Consider the following 26,632-nt stretch of genomic DNA (forward strand, 5'->3'; position numbering starts at 1 on the left):
ATGTAAGGTTTTATATACCTATCCTTCTAGGTTTTACTATAATCCTGATGAGTAACTATCCTATTATATCATACAAATTTAGTGAATGTATTCTGATTACATTAAAACCTTCTCAATCAAGTTGGTAGGGCTGGAAGAGAAAAGTGAAGGGTCTGAATATATCTCATGCCTTGTATGGGTGCCATCATCCCTACTTTTCAGACTTCATTTTGAGAACTCTTTTTTGGTACCAAAAAGAAGGGTGCAACTAAAACAATCTAGAGCAGTGCTACTCAAAGCAGTGGTCCGCGGACTGGTGCTGGTGCGCGAGCCATCGGCTGTCGGTCTGCGCGCACAGTGGAAAAAAAGTTGCCGGTCCCCCACATCAGATAGCTTGAGAAGCGCTGATCTAGAGGGCACAGTACAGCTAGAGTGGAAAGGTTATTTCAGTTGCATTTGGCTGCTGAAGCTTCAAATTTTCCTTCAAGAAATTTGGCCTACTAAATTAAGAGAGAGAGGCGTGTATGTGTTTTAAATCCTCATGTTTAAAGAGTTCCAAATCCCTGTTGGATCTCTGCCATTCTTCCCTTCCCATCCCCCACTAGCCCACTTCAGTATTACATGGCCCTCTCCAGTACTACATTGCAGCATTCATCATTCCATCAGAGAGCTAGACAGGGACTTCTTTCAGACATCAGTTGAAGCCACTTCTTTTTCAGTGCTGCCACTACTGAGCAGCATAAGGGACACACACTAACCTTGCTCATACAGTGACACAGCCCACTGCTTCTGTAGCCCAGCTGGGCAAGGTGTCAAGATAGCAAGATCTCCCATAGTGCTGCAGCCCTACCACTAGCCTATATGAGCTAAGCATTATTAACTCCCACCCTCAAATTTACCTAACAAGATATTCTCTGGTGCTTTGCAAATAAATACCTGATGCCTCTTTATCTGGCAAGTAATTAGGCTGCATTCTTAATGAGACAACTGTTCAACAAGACGGTCAGCCCACAAAATGTGAATTTAAAAATGTACTTTCATATTCTTCCTGTTATAGAGCTTCCTCCTATTAATGTAATATTAATCTATGAGGGCATATTGTTCATGCAGCATGGAAAAGAATACCCCTTCTCACCAGCTATTTAATTTTATTAATTGCAATCTGTTCATTTTAATGGATAGAATAATTAATCATTGATGTCTCATGAGGAGTTGAAGCAGCTCCTTACTGCTAACATTTCTCTTCAGTAAACCAAAGCCAAAAAAGAATAATTGAAACTTATAACACACAGCACAAATCTTCCAGACATAAAAGATATACCAGTTAATAAAATGTCTTTAGTTACGGACCATATAAATAGCTGCAAAGTTAACTCACTTTAGCACACAGCATAACATTTCCCTTCTGTAGGTATCAATGACTAGCAACAAAACTGTGAGTTATTGCATTACCTTTGAGAGCCACCTACTCTCTACAGTAGCACCCATTTTACAAATCTTTTTTCAAGGACACTATAGACACAATTATGCCTCCTACAGGGCAGCAGTGTACTGAGAAGCAGGCACACCATCTAAACAACCAATGACACTGAGGAGAACACATAGGCAAGCAGTTCTTGCTATGCATTTTATGCAGTGCTCTCCTACCCCAGCACAGTTCTTAGCTTGCCCTCCCCAGTCTATCCCACCTACAATCCTCTGGAACCTCTAATACTTCTGACAGCTTTGTCTACTGTGTACACTCGGTGTATACTTTCAACCAAATCACAGCTTCCTCTAACCAGGTAGTGAGGGCACAGATGCTAGGTGTCAGGGTTCCCTCCCTGCTCTGAACTCTAGGGTACAGATGTGGGGACCCGCATGAAAGCCCCCTAAGCTTATTTCTACCAGCTTAGGTTAAAAACTTCCCCAAGGCACAAATCCTTTGTCCTTGAACAGTACGCTGCCACCACCAAGTGATTTAGACAAACAATCAGGGAAAGGACCACTTGGAATTCCTATTCCCCCAAAATATCCCCCCAAGCCCTACACCCCCTTCCTGGGAAGGCTTGAGAATAATATACCGACCAAATAGGTAAACCAGATTCTTTAAAAAAAGAACTTTATTATAAAGAAAAAAAAAAGTAAAAGAAGTACCTCTGTAAAATCAGGATGGAAGGTAACTTTACAGGCTAATCAGATTCAAAACACAGAGGATTCCCCTCTAGGCAAAACTTTAAAGTTACAAAAAACAGGGATAAACCTCCCTCTTAGCACAGGGAAAATTCACAAGTTGAAAACAAAAGGTAATCTAATGTGCCCTGCCTTATTTACTTACTCTTTTTGCAATATTGAGACTCACTTTAGGATGGTTTATATGAGAAGGAGTTTTCTGACTTGGTGCTTCTCTGCTTCCCAAGAGAACACACAAAAAGAGCACAAACCACCCCCCCGCCCCCACAGATTTGAAAGTGTTTTCTTTCCCCATTGGTCCTTTTGGTCAGGTGCCAACCAGGTTATTTGAGCTTCTTAACCCCTTACAGGGAAGGAGGAATTCTAGGCTACCCTTAGCTGTATGGTTATGACACTAGGCATATTGATTTCCTCTCCACATTCTTTCCCAAAGAATGCAACATATGAAAGGTGTGGGAGATGGAAAACCCTCAATGTATGTACAGTTTTTATATAATATACATGTGTGCGTGCACACACACATTAATGAAAAAAATGACTGGTCCTGAGAGTATTTACTTTGGTTTGCCAGGTGTTTCTAGTAGGGCTGGCCCAAAAACCAAGTTACATTTACTGAAAAATTGTTGAGGTTTTGACATTTAGTTTCATTTGGCATCAAAACAAAACAGAGCTTTCAAAATTTTTCACAAAAATGAGAGAGAGAGAGAGAGAGAGAGAGAGCAAGCAAGCAAGCAAGCAAGCAACCACCCCCCATTAGTTCAAGCACTCACCTGGGACATGGTAAAACCCTGCTCAGATCCCTGTTCTGAATATTAATTTAGGTGAATTCTGTGCTATAAAAAGCCTACCTAATTCTTTTCTTCATTTTTTATTTTTTAAATGCCCAGAAGAATTCTGAAACGTTAGCAGCCAGAATCATGAGAAGAACTAGAAACATTTATACCCCATTTGTCAACTGAGATTCCAAGCTCTTTTCTGACAGTGTTGTAATATTGGCTGCTAAAAAGGGGAGGAGGAAGAGATGATTAAAAGTCACCTCATTCTGATTTCTGAGTCCATTGTCTCATGGCTAGAAATGAAAGCTATGTGGCATTGCAAGATCCCTTCCACCCAGCAGTATTTAGCATTTTGTTTTTACAGCCCTGATGGTTCATGAAATATCAGACGGTAAAATTTCACTGGTCCCCAAATGTAGCAATTTTTTGGGAACAGATCCAAGACTGAATATAGCCCGTTCTAAACCTCATCAAACCAGTGTAATTTTCAGTCCTTGTAATGTATAAAATATTGCATATCCTAAAAAAAACAGAATGGTTCAGTGTCTTAGAGAAGTATGTAATTGGGCAGGTCTTTTGTGTGTTTATGAAAAAAACAAACTTTCACAGGACTCCTAGTATATAGGATAAATATATATTTAAAGCAGCTTTTAGGTGCAATAGAAAGTGGTGTGTATGTTTCACTTATTAGTAAAAACATTGACCTGCTGTTGACGAAGCATAGGTTTTACACCTTGATTAGTTATTTGCTTTGCCTTTCAAGCACTACTCATTTGCCACTTCTCTTCCCCAGTCCTATTCCTATGCCACTAGCTTATAAATAAGGGGACGTCTACACAGCAGCTGGTAGGATGCTTCCCAGAGTGGGCAGACAGGCACATGCTAGCTCTGCTTGAGCTGGTATGCTAAAAATAACAGCGTGGCTGCAGCAGCACACATAGTGGCTTGGGCTAGCTGCCTGAGTCTGTACCCATAGGGTTGGGCAGGATGGTGGTTGGGCAGGATGGTGGTTGGGCAGTTAGCCTGAGCTGCCACTTATGCTGCTGCTGCCACACTATTTTTAGCACACTAGCTTAAGCAGAAAAGAACTTGTCTGTTTACCTATGCTGTGAAGCACCCTCCCAGCTACTGTGTAGTCACACCCTACGTAAGAGATTTATCTGTGTAAGGTCTGCTCCTTGTTCTCTGCTTTTATAGCTCCTGAGTGAAGCAAGGTTTTCTTTGGGATAGAGTCACTGTCTTTATTTGTACTTACAAACAACCAGGCACATCTGTGATGCTATAAATTTAACAAATGAATGGAAAGGTGTTTCTGAACTTTATGCCACTCTAGGATCTATTGTAACACCCCTCCATGGACAGTCCAGTACTGAACCGCGTGCTATTCTTGAACATATAGGTATAGTAACGCTGGAACGGTGCCCCAATCCCCTCGCCCCAACTTACTTGGATATTACATCTGACTGGCAATATTTTCAAAGACACAGACCATCCCTTCTCTTCTCTCTGTTCCTTTTAATATCTTCTTCTTGTTTCCTCTCTTGTTTTCATTTCTTGACTTGATCTTTTTAGTGGGCTGTAGATAATCATATTTATTGAATATCCTTCCTGCACAGCACCATGTCAGTAATCTCCTCCACCCGAGGAATGGCTTCCTTTGAAAAATGTGGCAGCTGACTCAGAGGTACATGTTAATTAAATAAAAAAAAAAAAAAGATGGACATTAATGTAATGTTAAGTTTCATGGTTTAAGCACTAAAAAGTCAGACTATATGAAAGGTAATTATGAATGAACAGCCTCAACTCTGTGTTCCTTGGCTTCATAAGCATTCCTTGACAGTCTTTAATTATGTGATCACATGACTATTTCTTCAATAATGTAATAAAATGTAATATATAACACAATGTTTCCTTAAACACAAATGTGTATCTAAGAAGCCTGGAGAACTTGTAATTAAAGATTGTACCATGAAAGAGAAGTTTAGTTTAGTAGTTCAATGGTGACCTCCAAAGATTTTTACACATTGTGATTGTGTCTTTTATTGATTCTTTATGCTGTATTAAAATAGTCTTTTGGGTAATTCTTTTTTTTTCTCTATTTTTTCACCCTGTGTTGCTCCTAAAACAGGAAAAGTAGAACTCAATAAAGCCAAAGGAATTTTGCGCAAACTTTCCAAATCCAATTTTAGACTGAGATCAAGCATGGAAATTTTTTCCCCAATGGTGAATGTTTCAGAAAGTAGTGCGTATGAAAATGGAGTTGTAATGGAAACTACTTTGCAACCTTAAAAATAGCTGGTCCTACCAGGTGTTCACTTTAATTCATACCAAAAAGGTAGGAATTGCCAAACTGGTCTAGACCATGCTCCTTCTAATCCTGTAACCCTCCTCCATGCTGACTAACCAATGACTGATCTTTTTTCTCTCAAGACTTGCAAAATAAAAATAATAAACCTCCTTAGCATTACTAGTCAAATGTTCAATACAAAGTTCTCTTCAGATCCCTGTCTGAACTTTGTAGAAATCGAAACACCACATAGTAGTCTTCCCAGAAACTTGTTTGTGATGCTGAAATGTATACGTGTTTACAGTTTTCCAAGCAACTTGATCACTGATCGCTTTTTCATTTGTTCGCAATATTTGTATTTTATTTGTGCAACTGTACTCTTAAAAATCTAGCACGGCTCACCGACTTGACTTCAGCAGTACCCTTGGCTCTTGGCAATGAGCGCATTTTAGATTCAGTAAGTAACACACTACTGAAAAAACCCATGTAGTTAGAATAGTCAGTAATAATTGTGATGTAGAATTGCCAAGGGACTAGATGACTCAGTGGAATTGGTCACTGTTCAAATATGGACAAGGTTGGTCATCAGAGGGCTGATTTGTTGGCTTGTGTAATGAGAGTTCATGATCTGGTTAGCTTCCTAGTAGATATTTGACCACATCATGAAATCCACCAACCCAGTTGTTAGTCTCTGCAATGAAGTCAACATTGAACAAGCCATCAGCATTGAATTACTTCACAGGTCAGAGTTGAGATCAGTTGTCATGGTGGCCTGTCACACATTTGCTAAAAAATGAGAGGACCATTGTCAGGTTGGCAACATTTTACCTGAAAAACTTTACTTTGTAAATGGGTCTTGGAAAGTGTTTAACTCTTCTGCTGCTGATCTTCTGTGGCATCTACTGTGCTGCTGTCATTCCATTGACATTCACATATTAGACTGACATATTTGGTTTTAGCAGCTGAGAGGCTCACTTTACTGGTAAGTATGTTTAAAGTAGTTAAGATTTGCCAAAAGCTTGCCTGATGTTTGCCATTTATTGTTAGAATGAGCAGTATAATCATTTGTCAAATCAGCACTCTAGCTTTCAAATGTTCTATAGGTGAGAAATTGTGAATCTTTGATCCCTAGTGTGGGCTGAGGAGCTCCATTCCCATGATGGAGTAGCAGACAGAGTTGCTGCCCAGGGAATGTACCAGAGAGGCCAAGGAAGGAAACAGTGCTGCAGCCTGTTGAAACCCAATGAATCTTAACATCTGAGGATCCAGTGGTTCGATTCCCCCCCACAGCACTTTTTGATGATCTGGCCACGTTCTGCCTCTGCGGCAGATCGATGACCAGTTACTACTTTAACCAACCCCTATGTGCAGTAAATGTACTGTCTTCCCCATGTCCATAAGTGGTTACTGGAGTTTCTCTTTTAGCTCAAGTGGTAGAGGCTTGTGATTTGGTGTGGAAGGCCTGTGGTACACTGACAAACTGTGGTTGGAGTTGTCACAGTAATTTAGGGTTGAGAGAGGAAGTTTTTCTTCACAGCCAGGAGGGCTAGAAATAAGATTAAAAACTCTAAAAGAAAACCCAAGACTACTGTACAATTGGGCAGCAAATTCCACAGCCAAGGAATTATGGAATATCCTGGATTCTCTGATCTGCTCCTGTGCATGTGCTTCTCTGCCACCTCGTTATTCTTTGCCTCTGCATATTCTGCCCAGATGCTTAGTTTCCTGTTTTTCTGGACACTCCTCCTGCACTGGCAGCTCTGGTCCCATTGACAGCTCCTGACTCTTCTATTGCTGCAGATTGCCCACTGGTACCTGGCAGCTCCAGTGTCCAAGAGCAGCTCCTGCCTCCTCTCCAATGACTCTTAGAGGAGGCAGCTAAACTGGCTCCTCCTCCTCCCCTTCTTCAACTCCTTTTACAGGCATCCAGATCTTCATTACAAAGCTTGAATGCTTTGTAGAAGTAGCTGGAAGCAAGGAGAGGATGCCAACACCAATGTAACCTGCCGACTCTTCTTCAGCTACCAGCAAGCACTCTGCAAAGTGCAGCCTCAAATACTGGACTAGATATTGTCCATAGGCTCCAAATGTCCACAGCAGCAAAAGGGGGGAAGAGAGGATGCCTTTAAAGGGTTTTTGTAAAGGGAAATCATACTTTACTAGTCTACTAGAATTCTTTGAGGGGGTTAACAAGCATGTGGACAAGGGGGATCCAGTGGATATGGTGTACTTAGATTTTCAGAACGCTTTTCACAAGGTCCCTTTCCAAAGGCTCTTAAGCAAAGTAAGCTGTCATGGGATAAGAGGGAAGGTCGTCTCATGAACTGGTAACTGCTTAGAAGATAGGAGACAAAGGGTAGGAATAAATGGTCAGTTTTCAGAATGGAAAGAGGTAAATAGTGGTGTCCCCCAGGGATCTGTACTGGGCCCAGTCCTATTTAACATATTCATAAACGATCTGGAAAAAAGGGGTAAACAGTGAGGTGGCAAAATTTGCAGATGCTACAAAACTACTCAAGATAGTTAAGTCCCAAGCAGACTGCAAAGAGCTATAAAAGGATCTCACAAAACTGGATGCCTGGACAACAAAATGGCAGAGGAAATTCAGTGTTGATAAATGCAAAGTAATGCACTTTGGAAAACATGATCCCAACTATACATATAAAATGATGGGGTCTAAATTTGCCGTTAGAACTAAAGAAAAAAATCTTGGAATCATTGTGGATAGTTCTCTGAAAACATCCATTCAGTGTGCAGCAGCAGTTCAAAAAGCAAACAATGTTGGGAATCATTTAAGAAAGGGATAGATAATAAAACAGAAAATATCATATTGCCTCTATATAAATCCATAGTACGCCCACATCTTGAATACTATGTGCATATGTGGTCGCCCCATCTCAAAAAAGATATATTGGACTTGAAAAAGGTTCAGAAAGGGGCAACAAAAATGATTAGGGATATGGAACGGCTTGCATATGAGAAGAGATTAATAAGACTGGGACTTTTCAGTTTGGAAAAGAGATGAATAAGGGGTGATATGATAAAGGTTTATAAAATCATGACTGGTGTAGAGAAAGTAAATAAGGAAGTGTTACTTACTTACTTTTCCTAACACAAGAACAAGGGGTCACCAAATCGGCAGCAGGTTTAAAACAAGACAAAAGGAAGTATTTTTTTTCACACAATGCACAGTCAACCTGTGGAACTTCTTGCCAGAGGATATTGTGAAGGCCAAGAGTATAACAGGGTTCAGAAAAGAACTAGATAAGTTCATGGAGGATAGGTCCATCAATGGCTGTTAGCCAGGATGGGCACAGATGGTGTCCCTAGCCTCTCTTTGTCAGAAGCTGGGAATGTGCAACCGGGGATGGATCACTTGATTACCTGTTCCGTTCATTCCCTCTGGGGAATGAGGGCATTGGCCTCTGTCAGAAGACAGGATACTGGGTTAGATGGACCTTTGGTCTGACCTGGTATGACCATTCTTATGTTCTTATGTGTGTGTCTTGAACACAGCTGTAGGAATAATTACAGCACCCAGTAGGAATAATTACAGTACAGAGAAATTTGCCTAACAGTGTGTTGGACAAGAGGTTTGTATTTTACAGAGCAGTAATGTGTGTTACGAGGGGTGAAGGATAAACTTAAATGTCATCAGATCTAAATGCAAGACACACTAAGGAAAATTTGAAGCACAGAAAAATCAGGGTGTGGTTGAGAAACTTTCTCCTCAGTGCTGTGACTATAGTACCACTTTCCTCATGTCTAATGCATAGTACATCACTAAATAAAGAACAAAGGCTTATCTTAACCCATGTCTGTTTTTTTAGGATACAGGCAAACCTGCCATTTTGTACGTCTAAAATGGAAATGCATTGTAGTGTGTGTGTCATATACCAGGATGTAGGCGGAGTTACTTAGTAGTTGGAACAGAAATCTAGCCTAGTTGTTGGAGCAGAATCAGAGGGTAGAACTCGAGTCATGGTCAGGAGACAAGCCAGTGGTCAGAGTCAGGAGTTAGAAAACCATAGATGTAGAGCCAGAGTCATGGTCAGTGTCAAGCCAGTGGTTGGAGCCAGGAGTTCTGTGGAAGGTTGAGACTAGGGGTGGAGCAGAAGCATGTACAGGTAAGAGCAAGGGCCAGAGCAGGAACCAAGTCTGGCACAGATGCAGATGTGGAACACATTGAGCAGCCACTGTGCTGCTCTTGGTACAAGGCTTAAATGGTGAGCTGTTGGCCCTTTAATCCAATCAGAAAGCACAGTCACTTAATGAGGGTTTATTGGGCTCAGCCAAGCTCATTGGGTTGTGACTGCACCAAGAGCCAGCTGAAATCTTGACAATATGCAGTAGTTCTCACTGCTCTATTTTAGGGCTTAATAAATAAAAGAGACATTCCCGAAAGTGTCAGCATGCATAGGTGTGTTTGGGGGGTTAAGGGATTCCTGCCCTTATTGACTGAGCCAGAATGTAGTGTCATCATCACCACTGGAAATATTCTTGTAGCATTATAGTTGTGCTAGTTGTCTCCCTTATGGTCACTAATACAGGAATCTGTGAGTCCTAAAGCAATTCTCCACACTGTTTTCCAATACTTTTTTTCCCCAGTAATAATTGTTTCAATATTATAAGTTGATATGCTCATTTATCATCCTGACCATTATTAATGAGCGCTGTTTTCTTCATTACATTGCCATGGTAACTGTGTGACACATTTGAGCAGAATTATCTGTTTCCAGATGGAGAACTTCATTCAGAGTATTTGCCTTTTGAGAATGCCAACGGCATATTTTCTTTTAAAATGCTTTCTTCCCCACCCCCCCAAAATTGTTTTCTGTTTAGGGCTGTTGCTGCCTTCCTTTTTGTATCACGATGGATTTTGTGGAATTTGTTGTACAAGTAACAATGATTTGTCTAGCTTTTCTTTTCAGCTTGTTTGCTTTTTACCTCTTTGTATCTAGTTACATTGTGTTTCTTCAGTACGTTTGCAATAGTAGCAAAGTACATCCCACAAATCCCTTCTTCCTTTTTCATTGTTTGTGGCTTTCTCTTCATATAGAATATTTCACACTGTGCATGACAATATCCTATAATTCTGATTCTGTCCAATACTTGATTTTTTTGGACCACATCAAAAGAAAAGGTGCTTAAAGATTTATTACTTTTTTCTATTTTTGTCATAAGGGTGTGTGTAAAATATGTTACTATTTAGTGTTAATCTGTATAGAAAAATAAATGTAGATAGAGCTTTAGGTATCACACATGTCCTTTCCCTGACCACCTTATAGCAGGGGTTCCCAAACTGTGGTACGCGTACCCTCCTGGGGGTATGTGAGACATCTCTGAGGGTACACAGGAGATACTGTATTGTTTAATGGTGAATTTTGTTTGTTGTTTTGTTTATTGCATTGTCATAATAAGCTACTCAGATGAAGCTTTAAAACTCTATGGGAATTCGATATATAAAATACCGTAGTTAATTTACTTCAAGATGTACAAGTGAGAACATAGATATACAGAGACGCTTACATACAGAGCCCTCACCTTGAGTCATTGTACAGCGTGGGTTCAGTTGCTCCACAACTGTCCAGTCTAACTGAGCTCAGAATGTAGGGGTTTTTTCAGTTGTATACCTCACACTATAACTATATCTGTATGTAACAGTGAAATATGGACAGATGGCTGAAGACAGGTAGTGTTAAAAAGAACACACAAAGTAACAGTGATGAGAAGGGTATAGGTATGCGGGCAGCTGGTAGATCTGGAAAGGGGTATGCAATAAGAAAACTTTGGAAACCTCTGCCTTATAGTTTAAAGGTCTCACCCTAAGAAGTGTAAGTATCATAACTCTTACTGAGGTCAATAGTCGTAGGTCCTGTGCACTTCTTAGGGTGATACCTGTTCTTAGAAAAATACAGCACAAGCCCATCATAACGGACACATCAGTATAGCTTTACTTCGTAAGAGCAGGGAAGATGAAGGGATGCATGGCACATAGGAGATGAAAGAACAGTAGAATAGTGTGTTAGGCTGCATTTTTTCTTAAGCCTTTTGTTTGTGTGGGTTTGTATTGTGCCTGCCAAAAAGTGAGAAAAATGTAGTATTTTAATATGTAGTTTGGATTTTGGATTTACTGGTTTGCAATATTCAGGAACCAGGGAAGGCACCAAATATAAAACTCTTAACTCTAAATATTACCCTCTCTCAGAGTCATAAAGGGCCTGATCCCATGTCCACTGAAGTCAATAAGAGTTGTTTTCTAGAGGCGTCAGTAGTTTCAGAGAGGATATTTCCAGTTATACTTCAAGCTATCCTGCAACTATCTATGCTACTGTGAAGGCTGCAAGGCTCGTAATCAGTCACATATTTTCTTTTCTTTTCTTCTGATGACACTATAATTACATAGAAAGCTATATTTATATAATTCCATCAGGGAATTATATTCATTTTTACCTATAGCAAGTGATTCTTCAATATGTTGGCATCACATATCTTTTTTTACTGTATTTTTGTTTATTATTCTAGGAAGAAGTTCTTCATGTATAACAGGAAACCTGGTTACTTACGGCATTTCTCAAAAATTGGTCCTGATATATTCCATTACTGAGCATTAATCTGTGTGTGTAATATATATATTACACATATATATCAATGGGAGTTGCTGCTCAACACTTTTGAAAACCAGGCCATCTGTTCAGGCACCTTCATGTGGATTTTAGGCATCTAGTCCACATCTTGACTGATAGGTTTATATTCCTAACTAGTCATTTTACATTCAAGGTAGATTGTCAACTTTATTTTTTACCAAATGTACAATGATTTTTTGAGAGAACAAATATAGATTTTTCTCATGCATGAGCAGATACTGTATTATGGAGCCATGATAGCCATACAAAATTAGGGAGGAAAGACAGTTTCCATTAGACGGTTTATTTGTTTACACTCTCAAACTGTGCAACTTCTAATTCCTTCTATGTGCATTTTTGAATATGTAGTCTTTTGCCCAGGAGAATTTTTTACTTCTCTGAAATCAGGGTGGATTGATTTAAATCATTGACTTAAATCACGATTTAAATCAGCAAGTAGGAAATCTTTATTTAAATCCATCTATTTTAATCATGTTTTGCATTTATACTTTTTTTAAGTTATTTTCCTAAAGAAATTTTGATTCTTGGTGGTTGGTAACCATTAAAACAGGTTTATCTACAACTAAATATAGGCTTTACACTAAATTTGGTACTACTTTTTGCTAACCAGGAAAATACATTTCATCTATATGTAGGGCCCTACCAAGTTAACGGTCCATTTTGATCAGTTTCATGGCAAGAAGATTTTAAAATTGGTCCGTTTCACATTTTCAGATGTTTACATCTGAAATTTCATGCTGGTGTAACCATGGGGGTCACAACCCAAAAAGATACCCAGAGGTGGGTCTGATCTCTTCTCCCCACGCCCCCGGCCAGAGCAGCCATGCAGAGGAAGGACAAGTCTTGTCTCTCCCTGTCATAAATATAAAGGGAAGGGTAAACACCTTTTAAAATCCCCCCTGGCCAGAGGAAAAACCCTTTCACCTGTAAAGGGTTAAGAAGCTAGGATAACCTCGCTGGCACCTGACCAAAATGACCAATGAGGAGACAAGATACTTTCAAAAGCTGGGGGGAGGGAGAAACAAAGGGTCTCTGTCTGTCTGTGTGATGCTTTTGCCGGGAAAATAACAGGAATGGAGTCTTAGAACATAGTAAGTAATCTAGCTAGATATGCGTTAGATTATGATTTCTTTAAATAGCTGAGAAAATAAGCTGTGCTGAAAGGAATGGATATTCCTGTCTTTGTGTCTTTTTGTAACTTAAGGTTTTGCCTAGAGGGATTCTCTATGTTTTGAATCTAATTACTCTGTAAGGTATTTACTATCCTGATTTTACAGAGGTGATTCTTTTTACTTCTATTAAAATTCTTCTTTTAAGAAATGGAATGCTTTTTCATTGTTCTTAAGATCCAAGGGTTTGGGTCTGTGGTCACCTATGCAAATTGGTGAGGATTTTTACCAAACCTTCCCCAGGAAGTGGGGTGCAAGGGTTGGGAGGATTTTGGGGGGAAAGACGTTTCCAAACAACTCTTTCCCAGTAACCGGTTAAACGTTTGGTGGTGGCAGCGAAAGTCCAAGGGCAAAGGGTAAAATAGTTTGTACCTTGGGGAAGTTTTAACCTAAGCTGCTAAAAGTAAGCTTAGGAGGTTTTCATGCAGGTCCCCACATCTGTACCCTAGAGTTCAGAGTGGGGAAGGAACCTTGACACTCCCCAGGCTGTCTTGGACTCGTAGATAGCCCCCTTCTTCCCCCCAGACTGGGACACTCCCAACAGCAGAGGGAGATTGGACTCACCTCCACAAGCCACCTCCGGGACTACTGCCAAGCCTCAGAGCTTCCTGCAGCATGGGGAGGCACGGGAGGTGGGTCTGATCTCTCCCCAAGAGTGACTGTGCAGGGGAAGGACAAATCCTGTCCCTCCTGGCCCAGGCCAGGACTCACAGCTAGGAGCCTCCCAGGAGCATGTGGGAGATCAGATTTCACAGGGAAGGGGTTAACTCAAGATCCGTGACATGTTTTTCACTGCCGTGAAATTGGTAGTGACCTATCTATGTACCTTTATTTAACCAATTATATGGCTTAATTTATATTTATTCCTATTGTTAATTTTTACCTTTTATTATGTTAGAAGATGGGTAAACGATGTATTTCTTTTTTACTAGATAATGATAAACATTTGTGTCAAGCTCTATGTAAATGGCAATTAAAATTCAATTAAAAATGCACAAAAACAGTATTTAGAAAAACCCTCTACCTGAATACATAAGGAAAAAAAGGTTTATAAAAAAGGTTATCAAAACTAACTGATTTATTAAACAAAGGAAGTACTATCTGTAGTCAGTGAATTGAACTGATTGTTTTTGGTTACCTGGTCCTTTAAAGATGTTAGAACAAGTACATCTCACTCCCAGTGTTTTTGCATAGATGTGGGACAGTAAAACAAACTTTTCTGCTTTTTCAACTCTGAATTGGTTTCTTAACTTTGAATTAGTCATTGAACTGAAATAGTTGTATAAACTGAAAATGAAGAAAATATTCTATCTGCACCTACAATCAAAGGCTGGTTTAGTCTGTCAGAAAACTGGTTCCAGGTGCTTTAGCCAGTGACTTTCACGAGTTCAGTGATTTGAACTTCTTTAAAACTTGTCAGTTTTAAAGTTTAATATTTTTTATATTTAATTTTAATGATTTTAATAGATTATAATACATTAAGGCCTTAACGTAAGTTGTAAATTTCTGATTTCTTTTTAAATAAATTAATTTATTTAAAAAATAAACCTGTATTGAATTTAAATAAAAAAAATCCAATTTAAATGTTAAAAATCTGTTTATTTTTTAAATTGATTTTTATCCATCCTGTTTGATATTTGACTTCCTGGTTGAGATGAATTATTCAACCTGTTTGAGAGATGTGATGTAAAAATGACTGTTTTGTTTTTGGAAAAGTCCTCTAACACTTGGAGATAAGTGCTGTGCATCATTTCAAGGTATGGAGTATTTCTAGGTTCAGTGTCCTAGTTCAAAGTGAATTTAAAACACCTGGTTGAGAAACCTATGTTGCTTATAATCTCTGAGTAGGAGACTCCTGCAGAACTTAAACAAGCAGGAAAAGAGCTGGGAACAGGACTTTTGTGCTGCTTGTAAATTCCATAAAGAGTGAGCAGGAGGAGGGCAGGATTCCTGTGGAGCTTGTAAACTCTATAGACATCCTGGCTCCAACTCTCTGTTCCAACTTGTTGTGTGACTCTTCAGCATCAAGCTCTCACAAATCCAAGATCTATGCAAAACTTACATAACTAAGGGAATTCCCAAATACACAAAATTACTGGAGCAGTTAAGGCTACCAATGCTATAAGTATTAATGCCATAATAATTATTAGAATGTTGTTATAACTATAAACATTTGAAGTTAGGTAACTGGAAGTTTGTAGTTCAAATGTCAGAGGCACTGGGTATCACCTTTACTTAAGGTCCCAACACCATCTTTATCTCTGCTCTCTTTCCCCCACCCTACCCTTCCCTTATCAAACCTTTATCAACAAACCATAGCCCACCTATTGTCCCATGGAAAACATTACATACTGGCTTGTGATCTGTAAACTCACTGATAAGGGAGTTCTCCTCATGTTCACATCATCTCTCATGACCCTTTATGTACAGTCCATACAAGTCCCCTGCCCTTGTCCACTACCCCAATGTAGGCTGGATATCCACCTCTCCTCGGTTTATCCTCACCTTTTTCCCAATATTCGTCAGGTATATTAGGCTCCAGATATAGCCCAGAGATTAATTTTTTCATGTCCACATTGAACATATGGGCCACAAGTACTTGATACCCTACTGGCCCTTAGTCTGGCCTGAGATTCTCTCTGTACTCCATCAATGCTATAGGAATTGTTGCAGGTTATATGAAGCATATAAAATCTTTTCTATTCTATTCTATTTGTTTTCTGCTCTTCTAATTCATATGTGCAAAAGGGAACGTTGAGTTTTTTTGATGTGGAATCTACTGTGGCGCTCTCAAGAGGATTGAGAAAATCACTGAAGGTGAGGGGGGGGGGAAAGGAAGGTTGATACTGCAATCTTAACTCAGTATTTCCAGTCTTGATAGTGTTTAGGACTTTTTGAATGGCAATTTTCTGATTTCTCAACTTCCCTTTTTGATGGAATTCAGAAATAGGACTTGGTTTATATTTGCTGGTAGAGTAATACTGCTTTAAATTATCAATACATATCTATTTTCAGTATTAGCTCTGTCTTACTGAAATGCTGCTTTTTGGCACATTTTTACAGCCATCTTAGTTTTATTTACGTTGGTTAGAAACACGTATGAACTAGACCAAATACAAAACCACCAAGTAAATTAAAAACCAATTACTGTCAGTTTAAAACTACCCTTTTTAAAAGTGAGCTGTTTTGGGATTGAATTTCTTTTGCTGCCAAATAGTTGCTGGTATAATGAGTAGCTTCATTTCCAGACCTTACTTTCTGTTGCAATAAAACCAGGAAAACTCATTTGTTTTGTTTTGATTGTTAACCCTTAGCAAGGGAAATAGACTGTATGAAAGTCCAATAGTAAAACAGAAGGATTTGCCCTATTTTACCTGCCTGTTTTGTGCCTTCTTATACCCCAGTGTATTTTATCCTGTTTCATTCTGTGTAAACATTTTATCTGTGCTTGTGCTGTAAGAGCCTCATCTCTGTCTGCAATTGGGAATGCTGCTGTTCTGCAGCATGCAGGGGTCCAGGAAGAGCAGAGGTAGACTTTCTCTGTAGATGCCCATGGAGGATTTATGCTATATATGGTCAATAAAAATGGATAATTAAAAAAATTTTTTTTTAATTTGAGTTGGATTTTTGATGTAAATTAAATACAGGGTGGTTGTGTTTTATTTTTAAATAAAGCTATTTAAAATTAAATTACCACCTATGGTATAAGGCCTAACCATACTGTAATCTATTAAAATCATGTAAATACAAAAAATAAGCGGTACATGTTTGCTGCAAAGTTTTAAAGAATGTCAAACCACTGAACTGGTGGCAGTCACTGGCTAAGCATCTGGAACCAACGTTTGTAGAAGTGCTAAATCAGCTTTTGACAGCAATAGCCTCTTTTGCAGGTGCAGAGAGAATATTTTCTTCATTTCAGTTTATTCACTCATTTCAGTTCAATGACTGGTTCATAAAAGCTAAGAAACTGATTGGGAGTTGAAAAAGCAGGAAAGCATGTTTTCCTCTGCCAATCTATGAATAAAAACTAGTGTGAGAGGAGGAGATGTACTAGTTCTAAAATCTTAAAGGACATGAGGATGGGAAACATTCAGTTCATTCACTGACTACAAATAATACTTCCTTTGTTTCACAAATCAATTGGTTTAAACCATAAAACATGTTTTGGTGAAACATTTTTTTTTCCCCAGCACATTTAAGGTAGTTTTATTTAATAAAAAAAAATAACGTTTTGGTTTTGTGCACTTTTAACTGAATTTGAATTTCCATACAAATAGACCTTGACACAAATCACAACTAACATATTAATCATCTAGGAAATGCATCAATCAACATTTTCTAGCATTATAAAAAAGAGTAAAAATTAAGAATCTAAACAAATGTAAATTAAGCTATGTAATTACTTAAATGAATATGTATAGATATAGTCTATCCTCCTGGTTAGCAAAAAGGAGCACCAAACTTAGTGTAAAGGCTATATTTAGTTGCAAATCAACATGTTTGAATGGTTACCAACCAATGTGAATCAGTCTGTTTACAAAAATAACTAAAAAGTTCAAATGCAAAGCACAGTCAAAATCGATAATTTAAATGAAGGTTTTCTGCTTACTGATTTAAATTGCTTTTTTTTTAAATCAATCCACCCTGATGCTGTGGCTGGGGGATGATCTTTGCAGAGCCCTGGTTTCATCTCCTGTGGATCCACTGGCTACATGCACTACATGGCACAGGGTCAGAGAAGCAACTGAGGAGTTCAGGTACATCTTCACTGGAAAAAACAACACTGCAGCAAGTTTTAGAGCCAGGGTCAACTGACTTGGGCTCACAGGACTCTCAAACGGAGATAGAAATAGCAGTATAGATAATCCCACTTTGGCTGGAACTTGGGCTCTGAACCCCAGCGAGGGGGTAGGTCTCAGAGACTGAGCTCCAGCTTGAGTGGGAATGTCTGCACTGCTATTTTTAGCCCCATAGCATGAGCCCCAGGAGCCCAGGTGAGCTGACCTGAGCTCTGAGACTTGCTGTTGCATTTTGTTTTTGTTTTTGTTTCTGTTTTCGCAGTGTTGATGTACCCTCACTGTACAGGTACCCAGGGCACTGCCTCTTAGCTGGGGGAAAAGGCGGAGGATTACATGTGATTATGTTCACATTTCTCACTGTATTATAGCATGCACATGTAATAGGATGTTGATAAGATGTGAGCTTTGAGTTCTGGATAATTCACTGACACTTGAATAGACATCCATTATTTAAAAATTAGTTCCCCTTGGAAATGTGCAGCTGAAAAGTATTAAACTTATTAAGTAATAGCAGAATATGGGGCTTCTTTTTTCTCAGCCCTGTAGGTCTGTCTGTCTGTCTGTCTTTAAGTTTCACTTTCAAGAAAGAACATCCTTTGAAAGGGAAAGGTTTTTTTGTTGCTTTTTCCCCTGAGAGTTCATAGCTGCACTTTGTGTTACCTTTGCTTCAGCCTGTTAAAACATTACAGCAATGGCATTTCAAATTAGTTGTTGAAAAAACAGCTTGTCTTACTATTTTGTTCAGTGGTGCCATGGAACAAAAAAAGGCTTTTTGTGGTCCAGCAGGGGATATTAGACATGCATCTCAATTAGCAGCAGTAGTGGAAAAGGAAATACAGAAAATGTATAAAAGTTCACTGGAATTTCAGTAAATTTGCAACTTTAATTTAACTGTGAATCTGTAACTTTTTTTTCAGTCCAGACAGTATATAGCTAAACTCATATATAATAGCTACTGTGCATCACTTGTTTGCATGCCAAAGATGATACAGAGATGCAAGGACTATAGAACTCATTCATAGTAGGTCACAACATATAGAAAACAAAGGAGACTATGTACTGTAAGTCTTGTTCCTCCACATGTATAATGTCCATTCATAGTGCTGTGGTGGCAATGTTGGAAGGAGTAGGTACTGAACCATTTATAAAGGCCAAATCCTGTGGTCTTTACTTTAGTCTTAGTCAGACTAAACTTCCTTTTGACTTCAGTGGGATTTACACACGTTTAAAGTTAAGCATGCCCTTACATTTGCTTTGCTGAGTTAGGGTCATATGCTGGAACCAGGGGGGCCTAGGGGCCATTCCTCCCCCCCCCCTTTTTTTTTTCAGAAAAGAAACATATGCATCGTGGGGAAAATAGGCTCATACTGCTAAAGGCCAAGATGCACTGTGAGATCGGATCAGATGCATTCCTAGATATCCACTGCAATCCTAGATAATCGCGTGATCAAAATTACATTATTTACATTTTTTGCTTAATAGAGATCGTATTTCTTCTATCTGCTACAGCCTGTTGATGGTGTTTTTTAGGTTTTCTAAAAATATATTTTTGATTTGATTTTTTTAATGAAACACTAGAAAAATCATTTTTATGGTAGCTCTCATATGGGGACATGTTTACCTCCCTTCAAAGTTGTTTGTTATTGTTTATTTGGCTGATGCCTTTTTCCAAGGAGATTTAGAATTTAAGGTTACAATTTTTAAATTATGCATTATACATAAACAAAGATGATTGATTGTAATGTTACAGAATTGCAAGTTACAGTTCAATAATTAGTGCAGTATGAATAGTGGAATGTACATAGTAAAATGTAAATGCAAGTGAAGTACAATAAAAGAAGTGCAAAAATAAAATGCAGTCCTGATGTTTAGAATTAAAGTTGTCTTATTTTTTTTTTCATTCGTGCATTCTATAATTATACCTTAAATGTTATAATGTGGATTCCTTTTGTATTCTGGTCCCTTATGTTACGTTGTACTCTGTGGGATATTTAAGTAGTATTTTAATTCCCCTGCCACTTTGGCCTTGGCCACCCTCCCCACCCCCTTCTACAAAGGTTCCGACGCCTATGGTCAGGGTTTCTGTAAGGCTCTCAAGATTTGGTCTTAAATGAGGATATGTTAGCCTTAGACATGTGAGTGATGCTTACATGAATCATTTCCTCCTTCCCTCAATGCAAGCATAGACTGTACTCCAGTATCACACAAGTCCTCAGTTTTCCTCCCCAATCCCATGAAACACTACCTGCTATAAGATTTTTGTTAGCTGTAAGTTCTCTTTAGTTCTTTAATACTAATTTTCTGCTCTGTTTCTGTATTTTAAAATTGCTTCACTTTTTCTTGAACTAGTAATAAGCATTTAAGTTACCTTGGGCACACGTTGCATAGGTTAGAACTGTATCAAACAATATCTTCCCACAAATAGGGAGCATGCAGACTTTCAGAGCAGCAGACCCATCTTCCCAGAGAGGATCCATGATGGCAATAGTAGCTTGAAGACTTAGATGATAGAAAATTTTAATGCCTGAAGTTACTGGAAAACCTAAACAAAGAGATGTGCCTTACACATTGCTCTAGATCTGGGTCCAAGATGCACATCTGTTTGGATCAAATTCCAGAGATAACTGAGAATTTTTTGCCTGTGATTCCGCATGAGATTTACTTTTGAGTCACTTTTTTGAAGTTTTCTTTTCTAGACTTGTTTCCATGGTGGGTGTTATCTCAGAGTCTGCTCTCTTCCTTACTAGGGTCTATACCATTTAGGGCTTGGTTGATAATAGGCAGCATGTTTTTTCCAGTCAGCTGTTTTTCCATTTACTGAAGTACACTGGTACAAAACTTTTCTTTCTTTCTTTTTTTCTTGGTACTCAGATGAGTATAGGATCAAACCAGTGGAAGAGGTCAAATACATGAAAAATGGGGGAGAAGATGATCAGAAAATAGCTGCCAGGAACCAGGAAAATTTGGTAAGGACTGAACTTATCATTTATTTAATAAAATTAATATGAACATGACTCTGCTTTTGTAATGAAATATGCAAAGCGCAGTATGTTTATATTACAACGTAAATGCTGCAAAAGGATTTTCTTGAAAATGCCATAACTATATATAGTTTGCATGGAAGGTGGAAATATTACCTTTTCTTGCTTGTCTTTATGAATTAGCCTGTACTTGAACTTGTGGAGAGTGCTTCAGAGGAACTAGTGTTTGTATTCAACAACTTTGCAAATAGAAATATATGCAGGTCATGATGAATATGTCTGTGTGCAGAGGAGTTCTTAAAAATACTGAAATTCACAGCTGATCAGAAGAAAACTACCTATGTTAGGAACACATCTATAATTTACTCTGTTTCCCTACTGTGAATTTTAAAATTTGCAAAATGAGGTGCTCAGAATAAGTAAAGTACCTATAACACGGGATTGCCAAAAATTGGTGTTCAGTAATTTGACTGGAGATCAGTTATTTTCTTGTTTATCATCAAATTAGTATTATCCTCAAGATTTATCCTTATATAAAACTCAAGATTTGTTTCCTTTTGTTGCTCATTGAGCATATCTATTATTTGTTCCACTGTAAGCTGAGAGAATTTCTATCTGAAATCATCATTACTGTTATTACTTCTAAGGGCTTGTCTACCTGGGGGAAAAGTGCAGAGTAGCTGGTACAAAGTAGTTAGTGTGCATTAACTACTCTACACCAGCTCCTGATGTGGACATTTACTCTGCAGTGAGAGTGCCTTTGTGCGCCCTAGCTGAATACACTTCCAAAGTGTATTCAGGTAAAGCACACAAAAAAAGGCACTCTTAGTGCAGACAAAGAGAGAGTTAGTGTGGAGTAGGTAATTTGCTGTAATTTAAATTCACACCCTCGCTAACTCCACACTAACTTCCCTATGTAGGCGAGTTCTAATTATGTTACTGTTGTTTATTCTTAGGGGGGGAAAACAGGTTTAGGTGAATCATGTCAGGCTTGACTTTCATGTGGAAGTTTCTTTCTTTCTTTTTTCTTTTTAAGCTCAAAATAGAGGGTCCTGGAGCATTGATCCAGATACTACTTTCAAAGACAGACAAAATACAGCATTTTAAAATATGTAACATTTCAGATTTCTGGGCCTATTTCTTCGACTGAGCTTTTTCATACAGTTTTTTCCCTTCAGGTATACTGAGGGGAAGATCATCTGCTAACTTCAATGGAGCTATAACCATTAATATCAGCTGGGGAATCTGCCTGTCAGAGTAACTAGATGACTCTTGGGAATGTTACCATTTTAATATTTTTTCATCACTGGTGCTCCAGGCAATCCCACCTACTGTACATTTCTCTCCTAAGTGTGTATTCTGGAGATTGCAGTACAAAACTGCAGTACATTATTGTAGGTAAATAGTTTACCACCTTGTGTGCTGTTCCAGCCTGATATTTCAGATTGTGGTTGAAGGCCACTGAACAGCACAGAGTATGATTTCTCCTCAGTCTCTAGATGCATATTTCCAGTTTGCAGTTTTGCATTGGTGATGCTCCATTGGACAGCACAAATTTAGCTTGCAACAGGATGTTTTTAGTGTGCCTAAGAAACATTGCTGAGAACATCACTTTTTCTAGCAGTATCTGCAGTGTCTTCCACCTTATCGCAAATGTAAGTGTGTCTGTTTTTGTTTAACTACTTTTAAGAAATGCTGCTGCAAATATTATCTCTAATTTTGGAGTCAGAGATGCTTTATTGGTGAGTACAATGGAAGAGAAATTGGGAGCTGTTACTAGTTTTCTGGTAAATGGAAAGATGCAGATCAGTTTGGTTGAAGATTGCCAGTTTGGTTGCCAGCCTTAAGTGATACAGCATAATTTAGAGAAGAGTAAGATTCCATTTTTAATGACAACCAGGAAGAATTCAGAAAGGTTTGAGTCACTTTTAGAAGTCTCGGTGACATTTAGAAACTAGATAGATAATCTTGTGTTTTATTAGTGCCTGCTTTCTTGTTGTAACGTTTAATTCTTGTATTGGTTATATTTTTTAAAAGAGATATTTCTGTAGAACAGTTGAATTTTATGTGTATAATGTATTGATAGGTTGTTTTTGAGCGGGATCACAGATTTCTTGGGAAAAAATTTTAATATGAGGATTGGGGAGAATACCACTCCCTAATCTAAAGAAATCTACAAAAATAAAGTGAAACCCTTTAATCAGAGAGGATGTTTATACTTGATATAGGTTTTTTAAAAGATAGTGAACATATCTTAGACATCCAGACAATCGGTTTTTCACTTTCTTCTCGTCCTAGTTCCATTATAAGGATACTACATCTCCTTCTGTAAATGTGTACAGTTTGTTAATCCTAGGAATTGACAAATCATTGACATTTTAGATTTTTAAAGCTGAAGGTTCCCTCGAGTAAACTTGTTAAGTTCATAATTTAGACGATAGGTTAAGTCATGTATCACTAAGACTTTAGTTTTCCTAATGATTGTAAAATTGACAGTCATCTGTTACTTAATCTTGACTCTTCATCAGGCACTTCTGGGCAACTGAAGTTTTAGGCTATGGCTACATTATGCAGCTTTTAGCGACACAGCTGTGCCACTACAGCCATGCCACTAAAAGCCACGCAGTGTAGCTGTTGTTTGTCAGCAGGAGAGAGCTCTCCTGCTGACAAAAAACTTCCACCTCCCATGAGTGGCAGCAGCTTTATCGGACAGGAGAGTGCTTTTTTTAAACACCCCGAAAGACAAAAGTTTTGCCGATGAAGTGCCAGTGTAGACATGCCCTTAGGAACAAGAGAAAGGTCTGGGAGAATCATTTAAGCCCACATCCCAACCCTTTTTCTTAATCCCACATTTCTGCCTTGTCACTATGCTCCCTAAACTCCACCTCCTGTGGAAAAGGAGTTAAGATGAGGTGTGTAGCTTGGATTCAGTTGTATTCTTGCTTCAATCACTTTCTAGGGTAACTGACTCTGTGTTACTTTTCTGCTTGAATTTCCTATTTACTCTTAGTTACCTATGAAAGTGGCGGGTGCAGGTGAATTCTTACTGCAACTTATCCAGTCCTCCTTCACTCCACTGTTGTGCTACAACAAAACAAAAGATAGAGCGCCAGCTTTTCAATTTTCAGGTGCAATTGTGTGCATACATTTGTGCGAGCATAATGTATGCAAACACACAGAGCCCTCTTGGTACCGAAAATGGCTATTTGTACTTACATGATTTGCATGTACACAGAAATGCGCCGTGCAAGGCTGTTGCACCTAACTCTGGCCAATAATTTCAGTCACCTGTCAGTAAATGAATTAGTCTTTTATTAAATTAATTAATTATCTTCACAGGACTAAGGTTTTTATGCCATACCAGCTATAACCCCAAATGGAAATAATTTTTATCCGTTGCTACTTTTAGATTGCTACTCAATAGATCTAGCTAATGGATCTAACTAGAAGCAAAAGCCAGTGGTGCGTAGTCAGCATACATAATGTACCAGTTCATTTGTACTTAAAAATGGCATGGCTAAATAATAAAACTGGGACAAACTAATATTTTAAAAGGCAAACAAAGTCTTGGTTGAAGACATCTCTAGTACATGTGGGTCTGACTGGAATAAATAACAGTTAGCCAGCTTTAAAGACCCATTAATCTTTTCTTTAGAAAGAACTCATTGTTTAGCTTGACAGCATCATATTAGGTATACCAAAGTACCATCATAACAGACTAATTAACATTCATACTAGGACTAATTTAGTTGTCTTCATTTACATACTCATGGAGTGCTAATGGCATTTCATTGTGAAATTACACTACTGGATAAGGTAAAATATCTTAAAATACCTTAAAGGTAAAGTATCTTCTGTTCATGCAGCTTGGCATTCTTTTTCCAAAATGTTATGAGCTATATTGGTTTTAATTTTAAACAATTTGCTACAGTACAGATTCCTCTTTCTATAATCATCTTATGTTTTCAAACATTTCACTTAATAATTCTTGGGCGGGGGGGAGGGTTATTTCTTAGATTTTTTGTAACTTCTACTTGTCAAAATCTGTACTTGCTATATATATAGATAGCCTGTAAGGGCTATATGCTAGGATTTGCACACTTTATTAAACAGTTTGACACAATCATGCATCTTGACTCGAGAGAAGCTAAGTACTGAAATAGCAGGGAAGTTACAGGGCGAAGACAAATTCACAGAGGAGTTTGTAAACAATTGAATGAGAATCGCTTATGTACCTGATTGTTGCCAATATCTGAGTCAGCTTCACGAGGGGAAAAAATCACTTATTTTTCTTTCAAGATGTATTAGTTTCCACAGCAGTTACTTGAGAATGTAATTTGTGCCACCCATACCTATGCTGTTACCTTTAGGCTATCTTTTGAACTCAGACCAGATTCTAGTCTCAGTTGGATCCATGCAATCATTTACTTAATTGATACTTAGTATTTCAAAACTTCAGTTTTCACTCTTCTGTAGCTAAATATGGGGAAGACTGCAAATGCATCTGCAAAGTCAAAAACCACAGTGCAGTAAATTTTGTCTGTTTGTTTTTTTAACAATGTCCATTGTCTGAAGCGTCCCTTGATTACTATTTTTAGGTATGCATTGAATGGCTATTTATGTTGAATGTATTGCTGTATAGTTTCATAGTTTCATGTGCTCATACAGTGCATTGGTGATATACGCTGCTGTATAAATGTTGGCATTGTATAAATGCTAAATAGAATTATACTAAGAGTTCAGCATGTGTGTTGTTATATAATTTTTTAAAACTTTACAACAATACAGTTCCAGAAGAGCTTATTACAAGATACAATAGCGTGTACACACACAAACACAGGATGTATCGTGGTACCCAGGTGTAACAATGCTGGTTCTGGCAGGACCCAACTGAGAGTGCCAATTCAGACAAATTGCTTAAAGCAGGGCAGTTACAGCCCAAGGCTGGGGTTTTCCCACCTCTAAGGCAAACCAAACCAGCCAAACAGAGCAGTCTTTGGTCTCACCCCACTGACTAACCACAAGTCACACAAGCAATTCCCTTAGACACTCCAGTTTCCCAGTATTTCCACCAGTGCCACTCGTTATGGGGATAAATGGTTATGAAAACCAATACCCCAGTAAAAGGAAAAAGGTTCTCTCGATCCCAAACGATCAAGCCCCAGACCCAGGTTAATATACAAATCAGATCTTACCCACAAATCACGCTATTGCCAATCCTTTAGAAGCTAAAGGTTTATTCATAAAAGGAAAGATATAGATGAGAGCTAGAATTGGTTAAATGGAATCAATTACATAGAGTAATGGCAAAGTTCTTTGTTCAGGCTTGCAGCAGTGATAGAATAACCTGCAGGTTCAAATCAAGTCTCTGGAGTACATCCACAGCTGGGATGGGTCTTTCAGTCCTTGGTTCAAAGCTTCAGTGTAGCAAAGTTCCTCCAGAGATAATAAGCAGGATTGAAGACAAGATGGAGGAGCTGCAGCAGCTTTTTATATTCTCTTGGCATGTGGTCTTTCTTTCTTTGTTCCAAAGACAAGCTGTCCATCATATGGCCTGGAAAAACCTCAGAGTTCTGTCCATAGGCAGGTCCCTGCATAACTTGCTGAGTCACAAGACGTGTCTGCCTTCTCTCAGTGGGTCACTTGTATAGCTGATGATCCTTAATGGGCCATCAAGCAGGCTAGGCAGAGCTGACACCAACTTGTCTGGGGTGTCACCCAGAAGCATAGCATAAGTTTGGAATATAGACAATATAGAGCCAATACTTATATCTTTAAATACAAAAATGATGCATGCAAACAGATAGCATAATCCTAACCAG

At 38.5% G+C, this 26,632-nt stretch overlaps 1 protein-coding gene across 3 annotated transcripts in view; it reads left to right on the forward strand.

Moving 5' to 3' along the window:
- Positions 1-26,632, forward strand: part of C8H1orf21 (chromosome 8 C1orf21 homolog) — a 194,406-nt gene that overhangs the window by 91,716 nt on the left and 76,058 nt on the right. For 2 of the 3 annotated variants that reach the window (XM_077825121.1, XM_077825120.1), the window contains 2 exons: positions 17,707-17,787; positions 20,701-20,795. In XM_077825121.1, coding sequence (XP_077681247.1) covers positions 17,707-17,787; positions 20,701-20,795 — 176 coding nt within the window. The remainder of the gene's footprint in view (positions 1-17,706; positions 17,788-20,700; positions 20,796-26,632) is intronic. The other variant, XM_077825122.1, reaches the window with a different exon arrangement.

The sequence above is a fragment of the Eretmochelys imbricata genome, chromosome 8 (assembly GCF_965152235.1).
Source record: "Eretmochelys imbricata isolate rEreImb1 chromosome 8, rEreImb1.hap1, whole genome shotgun sequence".
In the NCBI taxonomy this organism is placed as follows: domain Eukaryota; kingdom Metazoa; phylum Chordata; order Testudines; family Cheloniidae; genus Eretmochelys; species Eretmochelys imbricata.